Consider the following 12,217-nt stretch of genomic DNA (forward strand, 5'->3'; position numbering starts at 1 on the left):
GGGAAGCCTGCTTCTCCCTCTCCCACTCCCCCTACTTGTGTTCCCTCTCTCGCTGTGTCTCTCTCTGTCAAATAAATAAAATCTTAAAAAAAAAAGCGTTTGGAGGACTAAGAAGAGTTAAAGCATTTGGAGACATTGCAAAGATAATGCCACTCCTGGCCAAAGTAATCTATAACTTGGCAGAAAGATGTGAACAAAAATTGTGGAAAAATCTGTACAAATTTCCCAAGTGGGAAATAGACCTCTGCATAGTTAAGAAATTGTATATGGCAGCTGCTAGGTTACAAAAAAGGAAGAAAGATGCGGGCCCTAGGTAAATGCCTAAAAAGGGTGGTGAAAAGGGCCAAGAGGCCTAACACCATACTTTGGGTACAAGACCCCTGCTGCCCCACGGAGTTGGAAGTCAGAAAGCTCACAGCCAGGACCCTGGGAGGTATAGTCATGGATCTGAAGGATCCTAAAAATGTAAAACCCTTAGGGTCCCGGCTCCCTGCTGTGGAGGTTCCCATCTTATTGATGAAAACCACCTCACAGACCAGGACCGGCAAAGAGCTAGCTAATAGAGTAATAAGGAAGGACAAATCAATGGATAATTTAAGTTTAAAGGACAAAGCACCCTTGGGGACCCCAGGACACCCATCTTGAGGACCTAGGAGACTATGATAACTCCCAGGGGGTGACTGTCAAAGCAGACCTCCTCTGCTTCTGCGTGTTATGGGTTCTGGGGTGTCAGCTGATGCTGGTCTTGGTGATATCTTGTAGCTGCAGTGCCCTGAACTGCGTGCGTCACTGCTTGACCCAGGCTCCTGCTTGACATGAGGGACTCCATCTTGCTCTCTACACCGTCGTTGGGAATTAGGACCATTGGAAAGGTTGGCGAGAGGGCCAAAGGTGCCTGAAGCGCTTCCATTTGTAACAGTCTTTTCCGAATGTCCTGGTTCCTTGAAATAATAGCAGAAACTACTCTTCCAGTTTTGTTTCGGGGCCTTCATTTGCTGGAGCCGAACATCGAAAATTTTAGCGATCTTTCCTCTAGGTGACTCACCTAGGGTGTGAACAAGCTGGTTTGCCAGGTTGGGCAGATCTGAAGTGGACTTAATTTCTCATTCCATCCTGGTCCTTTCACCTAAAAGGGAAAGATCTGGAGCAGTCATTAATAAGCACAAAATTAAATGTTAACCCCGATGGATTCAGCATCTAAAGGAAGACCAGAATTTTCGTTAAAGACAGTTTGGAGTCGATTGTAATAATCACGAACAGATGCATCAAGCTTTTGTGTATAAGCCAGAATTTGGTTCCAGTCAACAGACTTAGGAAAAGCCATTATAATTGTTCAGTGGAGATTTCCAGCAAGTTTTCTAGCATCTTGCCAAAAGATAGGGGTCTGTTTCTCTAAATCCTCCTCAGGATTTTCCCATTGGGCTAGTTTCATCCAGTGTTTGGCCTGGCCCTCACCAACAAGCATGTGCACTAATTGATAAAAATCTGAGAAACCAGGGGCGCCTGGGTGGCTCAGTCGTTAAGCGTCTGCCTTTGGCTCAGGTCATGATCCCAGGGTCCTGGGATCGAGCCCCTCATCGGGCTCCCTGCTCCACGGGAAGTCTGCTTCTCCCTCTGCCTCTGATGCTCCCCTGCTTGTGCTTGGTCACGCTCTCTCTGTCAAATAAATAAATAAAATCTTCAAAAAAAAAAAAATCTGAGAAACCAGGGTGGTAAGTTGGAATAATTATGTTAAATTCTTCAGCAAACCTATGGGAGTCCCAGTCATCTTAGGAAACTCTTTAACCATGGCTGGAAGTTCAGCCTTAGTTCAGGTAACGTAAGAAACTTGGGGGTCTGTTTAGATCCTCAGAAGACTTAACATTAAAGGGGCAGTTTTTAACTGGTTCAGGAGAGGAGAGAGCGGAGGGAGCTTCTGAGGAAAGGAAGGTTCGGCAAAAAGATTAGGAGGAGAGCACAGGAGATGAGAGGGTGCAGAGAGAACAGAAGAAGATGGCGCCCCAGGGGCGGGGCCTGAGCATGAGGTGGCTGCCTCGGATCTGGGGGGCAGGGTGGAGAAGAGGCCTCAGAAGCCCTTTTTTCTTTTTAGTTGTTGGCCTCAATTTATAAAGTGTATCTTGGAAAGAGGCAATTTTGGATTCCTGATCATGTTTGGAAGCTTCAAAATACCAGTTAAAATAGAAATCCCACTCGGTTTTAGAACCGTGGTTGTTGTCCAATTCAGCTTTGAGAAAATGAAGTTCGGAGAGATTGAAAGTTCCCCATAATGGCCATTGAAGTTCTAAATTACTTCTGGTTAAGTCAGTCCCTTTATTTATAAATGTGCATGTGGAGGGAACCATAGATTTTAAACACAAAGCCGGCTGGAGTCCCATTGCTGCGGGGGGTGGGGGGGCAGCATTGTGCCCTCAGAGCATTTTGATGACCGGGATCCCATTTCTTAGAGTTTTTTCAGGAACGGCCTGGTTCCAGAAGGGATCAGATGAAAGGCCAGCACAGTTCCTGGAGGAACAGTCCAGCCCCAAAGGGGAATAGGACCAAAGGCCTTCACAGTTCAGATTGGCACAGTTCCAGTTTGAACAGGCTGATTTTTGAAAAGGCGTCAGACTGAAGGCCAGCCTAGTTCTGCAAGAGGACTTCCATTGCCTCCATTCTGGCCTGGGTCTGTACTTTCTAATGAACTTTCCCTTTCCAGCTTCTCTCTTAACTCCGGCCAAAGGCCCTGAGGGCACAGCATCCCCTGAGAGGAACTGAAATCACCCCCTCAAGCAATGGCTGACCCAAGCAGGCGAGTGCCCCGCAGTTTGACCCCAGGGCAAATGACTGCTCGACCTGATCTTCACTGCCCACCTGCATGTCCCCACATACCCTTGTCCCACGTTTTCCTTATATAAACCTAGAGGTCTTTCTGGCACTTTGGAGACCATCTTGGAGACACTGGTTCCTGTCTTCCGGGTGTTGGTCTCACTGAAATAAGTCCCTTTCCTGTTGCACGACCACTCCTTTCTCTGCCTTTGGATTTTGTCAGCGGCCGGTGGCCAAACCTGGTGTGTGTGGGACCCCCGGAGCCAGGTGCTCTGCACCCTTGCGCCCCAGCTGCGGTTCCATTAGGAACGGTCCTGACAGGAATCAAACCGGAAGCTTAGCACAGGTCCGTCTGGAACAGTCTGAATGAGCCAGAAGGCCAAATGAGTACTCAGGGATGGAAACAAAAACAACCCCAAAACCGAGGGCTTACATAGATCCCGAGTAAAGCCCGGAGAGCTTAGACACGAGGCATGAAGCTCAAAATCCAGGAAAAAACTTAACCTTAAAACCCCAGGGTCGTCGATAAAGTAGTGAGCCCCAGCAGCTCCAGGGGTACGGCACCTGTTTGCTCACCAGCCCCGGAGGCATCGGGGGTCCTCTCTGGATCGCCCCTCTGATCACCAAGTAATGTAAACCTGGAGAATAGACTGCCAGTTACTTTACCAGCAACAGGTGCGTTTATTTGGGAACGAAAGAATTGCAAACAAACAAGGCGTGGCAAGTCTGGAGGACAAAGGAGAGGTAGGCTTTTGAAGGAGAGAAGGGGGAAGTTGGGAGGGCTGTTGTGAACTGCAAGTCCCTCAGAGGAACCTGGGAGTTCAAAGTGTGGGGGCTTCTCACTGGCTGAGCTGTTCCCTGGAGCCGATGAAAGCATCTCTTCCTCCCGCCGGACTAGTAGAATAGTATCCCTGTGCAAGGTCGAGTCCGCCTCTTCCTGTTGGGTCTGCAATTGACTAGGAGTTGGGAGGGCTTGAAAGCTCCCCATCCCGAAGCTCCAGATGCCATTGTAGTGAGGGTTCCCGTAGCTAGTGTTCACAGTATATTACTATAAAGTAATAGGTTTCTTTTTTTTTTTTTTAATAAAGAACTTAGTTATTTGACAGAGACATCAGCAAGAGCAGAACACAAGCAGGGGGAGTGGGAGAGGGAGAAGCAGGCTTCCCGCTGAGCAGGGAGCCCGATGCGGGGCTCGATCCCAGGACCCCGGGACCATGACCTGAGCCGAAGGCAGACGCTTAACGACTGAGCCACCCAGGCGCCCCTCTTTTCGTTTTGTTTTGTTTTGTTTTGTTTTTTAAAGTATGGTGTGTTAAGAGAAAATAGAAATGATCTGTTAACATGATGTAATTCCTTCCCGTGTATGTTTTTACATGAATATACTCTTGTGTATTTAATAGGGATCATTTGTTATTATTGTGAATGAAATTTTTTTTGTTTCACTTTTGAGATGTAATTGACAACATTGTGTGATTCTGAATGAAATCTTTTAAGCTTACATGTATATTTTTGGGTTGGTGTATGAGAATATTACTGTTGACAGTAAAATGCTGACCTCCTTTCCTAGGTTTAATCTGTGTCTGTGTAGTCTCTTAAAAAAAAAATTTTTTTTTTTTTGATGTAGACACTTACTGTCCAGGATTTATGATATAAAAGCTAAAGCTGTGGAGAAGTTAGGTAATTTTAAAGAGGATACAGTGTCAATAAATCACCTTGCATCCCTTCTTGAAACACAAATTCTTGATCGCCAGACGGTGTTCTTTCTTCAGTGTGGCTTTCGTTTCATTTGTGACGGCACAGGCTTTCAGCTGTGGTACATTGGCTCTTCTTGAGGAGCTGGCCTTGCCTCTGCGTCCCTTACGTGTGCTCTCTTGGCCCCGCTGGACTTCTTTCTGTCCCTGGGTGTGACCTCTTGGCCTCGGTGATGTCCCACGTGCTGCCCTTTCCAGAACAGTGGCTCCTCCCCTCTGCTGGCCACGCCGTAAAAGCAGTTTCCTCAGAGGGGCCACTGATTCCCAGTCTCTTTAAACTTCATGCTATCCTCTTGGCTGGTACCTCTTGTTCTTCCCACTCGTCACTATTTGAAGGATACAAATTGTGGTGTTACATGTGTATGTGTTTGCTGCTTTGAGATTTGTTCTCTCTATCCAGTGTCAAGCACATTGTCTTGCAACAGTATATGTAAATAGTCAATATTGGGCGAATAAAATGGAATGAATCTCTTTTGTTAGGAGGTAATTTTCTTGTTAATAATTCAATAATTTAAAGTATTAAATGACTTAATGTTGATTTTATTACCGTATCTCTTCCCTTCTCTTTTCCTGTAGTAAAATCTGTGTCTTTATTTTTTAGAGTCGTGCTCCGATTTCCGCGAAACTTGTGGCCAATATGCTCTCGGTCGCTGGGGCCGATCACATCATCACCATGGACCTGCATGCCTCTCAGATCCAGGTTCCAGCATTTTCTTTCTTGCCCTTGGTTGTGATCGGGGGCTTAATGCAAGTGGTTAAATCCTAACTCTGTTAAGTTAAATTGTTTTTGAAGTGGGTAACGTGACTCGTGTTTGAGTTTGTATGTGATTGCTCTCTTGGGTTTTCGTCTTTACTGGACTTGGAAATACGGTTTAATAGTTGTTACCACTGTCTGCCACCAGCTTGCGTCCAGTTTTGGAGGAGGGGGAATGGCTTCTTGGTAGTAAACTTCATAATTCCACCTCAATTTCTCAAAAATAATTAGAATGGCAGGGTTGTAATATATGTTTTTTTAACCTCCTTCATAACTTATAGTTCCTTCATCTATAAGACAGGCCCATACTGTGCCCACTCTGTGATACAGTGCGAAGAAGCATTTGGCTTACAATAAGGTGCTTAAGACACAACAGACCTCTTTTCCCCCACTTCCCCGCAAAGCCATTCTCCTATTCCTTAGAATATAGGCAATCCTAAGAGAATAGAATATGTCTCCAAAGATAATGGATTGCACTGACATAGGCCCCTGGAACATACCTGTCTTTTGATTTAATTCTGTTAAAATTAAGAAAAGGGAGTCTGTTGAAAAGGCTTCTTTTGAACAGGACTTCTCCCCTTAGGGATTCTTTGACATCCCGGTGGATAATTTGTACGCAGAGCCCGCGGTCCTGCAGTGGATTCGGGAGAACATTGCCGAGTGGAGGAACTGTATCATTGTTTCACCTGACGCCGGGGGAGCCAAAAGGTAGCCAAAATGCACCTTGGTTTTCTTTTTGTTCTTTTTTTTATGTGTTAGATAAGGAAGCATGTTTTAAATTACTTAACGCTCTATTTTATAAATGGACAAATAAGGGCACTGCGTCTTCACTTGCAGAGCAGAGAGCTGTCCTCTTTGTTACCATTTCGTCGTTCATGCGAGAAACGCAGGCACGTATTTGTTTTCAGCGAATATGTTTTACTCGAGGTGGTGGTTTTTTGGTGTTTTTTTTTTTTTTTTAAGATTTTTATTTATTTATCAGAGAGAGCGCACAGGCAGGGGGAGCGGCAGGTGGAGGGAGAGGGAGAAGCAGACTCCCCACCGAGCAAGGAGCCCGATGCGGGGCTTGATCCCAGGACCCCGGGATCACGACCTGAGCTGAAGGCAGACACTTAACCAACTGAGCCACCCAGGCGTCCCTCGAGGTGTTTTTTAAGTTAACTTTTTTCTGATTATAAAAGCAATGAGCCTAATTGGAAAATAAGGCTTTTAATTAACAACACAATTGACTAAGCTAGTCCTTCCTACTACAAACACCTGACAGTGGAAGCCAAAATAGAACAGAGTTTTCAAAAAGACATCTCTGTTCGTAGAGCACCAAGAAGAAGGGAAATATCCAGGGCCGAGAACTAAAGAAGAGCTGAAAACCCTGCTTCAGTGGCCTGGGGGTTGGGTATCAGATCCAGGAAGAGGCTGGTGGCTTGGGTATTAACTGCCCACATAGAGGTCTCCAGAGAGAAGGGAGGTGAAAGTTAGACCTCTCTCCAGCAGCACAGGGGGGAAGCCAGTCTTTACCCAGCCGTTTGGATGGGGGGACAAAGTAGCCACTCGTGAGAAATCAAACCAAGAGCCTGTGCCATGTGCAGATGTGCGGTGAACTCTGCGTCCCCCTATGGTGCAGGCATCCCTACAAAAATTGGTCCCAAGCTAAAGAGCTACTGCAGTGGGAGAATTCCACAAGCCCAACTGCTGAGTAAGCACTGCCCACTGAAGACAGCCTCACGCCTGATGATCCCAGTTAGAACACCGAGAGGGCACAGCCCACCCAGAGCCAGCGTCTGCAGAGAACACGGCGGCAGGCGGCCAGCACCGTGGGGTGACGGAACAATGACTGGACTGTAAAATTCCTGAGTTAGACAAATTGACACATGGTACTGAAAACATCAGGTTGCGGGCACACCGACTAGCCTAAGGAAATGGTACTAAGCCGCGAATCTAAAGGGCTTCGCAGACTTGGGGAATTAAGGAGCAATCACTACAGAGAGTTCAGAATGCAGGGCGAGGATGATAGAAGACTGATTCGATATGGGCCTGAGGCTTGCGGACTCCGCGTGACCTTATAGACCCGGGCAGCGGCCATCTGGGAAAGGAAGACAGGGTGGCATGGGACTTTAGTGCCCAAGTGTAGGGGTCTCCATCAGGAAGGGAGAGGGACAAGAGACCTCTTGTCTGTCAGTCCAGTGCAAAAGCAGAGAAGCTGATAAATGTGCCATGAGGGTGTCCAGTGACCGTTGGGCTCCAGGACTTCTTTAAAATGCAGCTGCCCCGTTTGGCTCCCTCATCTGCCTATAGCCTGGCTAAGGGGCTTAGAATCAAACTGAAAAGCTCAGGAGTAGCCCAGAAAGCTGTCATTAAACCCACGCAGGGAAGCAGAGGTCCTGATTCTTAGAAGGGCCCCGACGAGTGCTAAGCTGCTGTCTTGGCGGGTTGGTTCCCCGCACAGGGGAGGGCGATGAACAGGTGGGGCCGGGCCTCTGACAGCGGCAGGAAGTGGCCGTTGACAGGAAAGAGACACAAATACATCGAAAACAGAAGCAGAAAGTTAGGTTGCGAAGACACCAGCCGGGCAGCGGCAAAGCCCTCACCCAGGGCCTCCAGGTCAAAGCACACGGAGTGTTGTCTGTCCGTTGGAAATGCTTGTCGTTTACTTGGAAGCTTCAGTAAGTCACACGGTGGAATCTGCATTCAGATACGGTGAATCCGCTGGCCCGATAGAAGCTTAGAGACGAACGAGCAAGGCCGGAGGTAGGTGAGCATAAGATGTAACTTGTTTTTAGTAACCGTTTTAGTGAGAGACGATTCACATACAGCCCACCTGTTCACACTGCACAGCTCAGTGGGTTTCAGCGTATTCACAGAGCTGTGCCTCCAGCACCACTCTCTAGTTCCCGAACATTCTCATCACCCCAAAACAAACCTGTACCCGCTAGCCAGGCGCTCCCCACTCCCCCCCAGCCCCCTAGCCCCTGGCCCCTACTGATCTCTTTCCTGCCTCTCTGGACATTTCGAGTGGATGGGTCATGCAGTACACGGTCCTTTGTTTTTAACCAGGAAAAATTACTTTGGCAGCTAATAAGCCAAAAGAATAATAGATTCCACAAGCTCGTGTGGCCTTTTCTTTTTCTATCCCAACCCTGTTTTTTCAGTATAGTCTAAAAATACACATCCTGTTCTGCGAACTTCAAATTGGGTCATGTCCCCCATTTCCCTCTTTAGAGACCTCCGTTCTTCCTGGCGTCAGAATTATGTTATTCAGACATGTCTCCCTTTTTCGTTCACACACACGGTAATCTGCTGCACACACCTCTTCGCTGTGATTTTCAAAACGTGTCCTCGTTCCGTCTTAGCAGTGATTCCGCAGCTGTGCAGATCTGCTTTACTGCTCTTTACAGCTGAGTGCTAATTCCATTGTGTGCATACATCCTGACTCCTCTCACGAGTTGCCCCGTTCCTCACTTGGAGATACTGTGGTGCGTACTCTTAAGCACGGTCTCGCAGCACTGGACTGTGACTGCATTTTGTGTGCATTTGCAAACAGGATCTATTCCTAGAAGGGCAGTTGCCAAGTCCTAGGGCGAGAGCCATTTTGGTTTGCATGGAGAGGGACAAAATTGGGTGTTTTGGAAAAGATAGACCAGTTGACCATCCCAAGTATGAATGCCGGTGACTTTCTACCCAGGCCTGGGACCACAGCAGTTGAGCAGACATTTTTTTACTTTATAAACCAGATAGTGATGATACGGTATCTTTTCCTGGTAATTCTGATTGCTGTGGACAAGGTCCGGCACCCTCTCCGGCCTGTGTCTTTTCCATGAGGGCCTGGTCATGCCTTTGCCTGTTGTCAGATTGGCTGGAGGCCTTTTCCTTTGGATCATTAGGAGGTTTGTTTTGTTTTGTTTTTTTAAAGATTTATTTATTTGACCGAGTATAAGCAGGGGGAGCGGCAGGGAGAGGGAGACGCAGATGCCCGCCCAGCAGGGAGCCCGACGCGGGGCTCGATCCCAGGACCCCCGGGATCATGACCTGAGCTGAAGGCAGCTGCTTAATCAACTGAGCCCCCCCAGGTGCCCCCGATTGTAAGGAGTTCTTTGCAGGCAGGAGGTTGCACCTTTGTTTCGTGTTTCCCCAAGTTTTTCCATTTCTCCTCATTATGTATTTTTATGCTCTGCAGGACTTTAGAACATTTCTTCTGTCACCATTTATCTCTTCATGTTCCGGCTTCTGGGTTTAGGAAGGATTCACCCATCTCTCACTTTTTCTTCTTCCATGATTTCATATATTTCAAGACAAATTGCCTTTTTCCTTTTTAATGTTCCAGTTTTTCTTCCATGTGATAGTTGGTTTGGAATAAAGAGTGAAGAAGAATCCAGCCCTTTCTCCCCCCAGCTATCTAGTTGTTCCAAAACTATTCAATAATCCATCTTTTCCCTTTTGATTTGAAACACCATCTTATATACCAAATTCCCCCATCTACTTGCCAACCCTTGCTTTGTTTTGTTCTGTTTTTTTAAGATTTTTATTTTTATTTATTTAACAGAGAGAGAGAGCACAAGTAGGCAGAGCGGCAGACAGAGGGAGAGGGAGAAGCAGGCTCTCCGCCGAGCAGGGAGCCCGATGCGGGGCTTGATCCCAGGGCCCTGGGATCATGACCTGAGCCAAAGGCAGCCGCTTAACCGGCTGAGCCACTCAGGTGCCCCTGTTTTTTTGTTTTTTTTTTTAAGATTTATTTATTTTTGGGGGTGGGGGAGAGGGAGGGGAGGGGCAGAGGAAGACAGAAGAGAATCCCAAGCAGACTCCCCACTGAGCAGGACCCTGAGATCATGACCTGAGCTGAAACCAAGAGTCAGATGCTTAACCAACTGAGCCACCCAGGTGCCCCAACCCTTGATTTTAAAAAAGCAGAATCAACTAACCAGCGCTGAGATGCTATTTTTTTCAGATCCCCTTCAAGGCTGTCCCACTCAACCACCCCTGCCCCCTCTGCCAGCAAAGTCAAGCTTTTTAGTACCGTCTATTTTCGATTTTATGGCCAACTCCTTTCCTTTTCCCCAACGTTTCTGCTGCACATCATTATCTTCTTCCTATTATGGAGTAAGCTGTTCCCCAACCGACAGAACCACCACACAGGTACCACGTGATACATGCAGTTGACATTATCAATGGCATCTTTGTTCCGTGCAAAAAAAAAAAAAAAAAAGTCATCTCATCAAAGAAAATAGGTATCTGACCAGTTGGAACCCACTGCCTTGGTAAAAGCTTTGAAGCTTGATTGTTGCAGGTAAAAATATTGCCACCAGAGGTCACTCTTGGGTAGTCTTTGAAGCTCAATTGGGTTGCCCGCTCAAGGAAAAGTAACCCTTAGAAGGACGCTCACCTAACACTCTTAACACTGTCAGTATGAACACGAAACTGGTGTGGGAAGTTGGCGAAACTAATTCAGATTTAACTTTTATTGTTTTTTCTCCTGGAAAGAATGTAAACACATGTTTAGAAGAAATGGGAATGAAACTATATGTTTTATTCTAGCTTTTTCTGCTCAAGATGTCTGTGTGATACATTGTCTCAACATCATTTGTTAGGAATATACCTATTAAGTCTCATGTGCGTGGAAAAGAAGAGTTGTAGCCGGATGCCCAGGGCTCACTGATAATGTCCGGCCTGCCACCTTCTCTTTCTGTTGCCAGCCCAGCCCTTTCTGAGTGGGTGACTTTTGAGCATTTGCCATGGATGAGTAGAGACACTCACAGTTTACAAGTCCCAAGGCCTCCGGTGCAGTGAAGCCCATTTTCCTACGCCCTGTGTTACATGGATTTTTGAGCCGGGACTTTTGTCCCCACTGGCTGCACCACAAACTGAGCGAGTCATAGCTTCTACGTTAACTTGATTTAAATTGTGTCGGCGATTTTTTTTTCTTACTGATTTTCACATACACTGTATTTTCATGCTGTTAAGCATACAGCTATTTCCTTATGCTTCTTTTTTAAGTTTTTATTTAAATTCCAGTTAGTTAACATGCAGTGTAATACTAGTTTCAGATGGACAGTACGGTGATCCGGCACGTGCCCGTGATTTTTAAAAAAAAGTCCGCGCAAACATTAACAGATGGTGTATCCATTTCTCATTCAGTGGTTTTATCCAGTGGTCCAGGCACCTGGCATTCATCACCAGCTGCCACGAACGCAAGGCCACGTCAGCACGTCTCTCCCCGTGACGTGCTTACTGTGCCGCCCGGGCCAGGCCTGCCTTTACAAGTGAGACCTGATGACCTCCTTATCTTGATTGTGGTTGGTTAACTGCCTTCCTAAAATATAACTGTATAGCGACAGGAGCTTTTCTTCATGTTGACGGGGTTTTACATGTCTGTGTCTTCGAGCAGGGTCACATCAATTGCAGACAGGCTGAATGTGGAATTTGCCTTGATTCACAAAGAGAGGAAGAAAGCAAACGAAGTGGACCGGATGGTTCTGGTGGGCGACGTGAAGGACCGCGTGGCTATCCTTGTGGACGACATGGCTGACACGTGTGGTACCATCTGCCATGCCGCAGACAAGTATGAGGGACGGTTTGGGCAAGTGTGAGGGCATTGCATTAAGAAAGGAGAAATGTCAGCTTTTAAAAATTGGGCCTGTTTTTCCTAATTATCGCTGATTGCTTGGTGGTAGGCCTTTCAGACCAAAGGATGGCCTAGGTCCATTTCTTTTTTTCTTGGTTAGAAAAAACCCTGTGGGCCTTTATGGCCTCGTTTTCATTTTCAAGGATGAGCTTTCAGTGTATTTAAAATAAAGGGTCAGAGAAGGTGCGCCCCCTAAAACTGAGCCCAGAAGGAAAGAGACCATCTTGCGGGCTCCTTTGGGCCTTTTCTTCCTTCTGTTCGGCCTTCCCTCGAGCCACCTCAGCCCCTGGCTCC

General features: G+C 46.9%; 1 protein-coding gene across 2 annotated transcripts in view; it reads left to right on the top strand.

Annotated features, from left to right (window-relative positions):
* PRPS2 (phosphoribosyl pyrophosphate synthetase 2) overlaps nt 1-12,217 on the top strand; it is a 48,687-nt gene that overhangs the window by 31,494 nt on the left and 4,976 nt on the right. For both annotated transcript variants that reach the window (XM_032391152.1, XM_032391151.1), the window contains exons 3-5: nt 5,158-5,256; nt 5,894-6,018; nt 11,687-11,860. In XM_032391152.1, the coding sequence (XP_032247043.1) occupies nt 5,158-5,256; nt 5,894-6,018; nt 11,687-11,860 (398 nt within the window). The remainder of the gene's footprint in view (nt 1-5,157; nt 5,257-5,893; nt 6,019-11,686; nt 11,861-12,217) is intronic.

Source organism: Phoca vitulina, unplaced genomic scaffold (assembly GCF_004348235.1).
Source record: "Phoca vitulina isolate PV1807 unplaced genomic scaffold, GSC_HSeal_1.0 scaffold60, whole genome shotgun sequence".
Classification (NCBI taxonomy): Eukaryota; Metazoa; Chordata; class Mammalia; order Carnivora; family Phocidae; genus Phoca; species Phoca vitulina.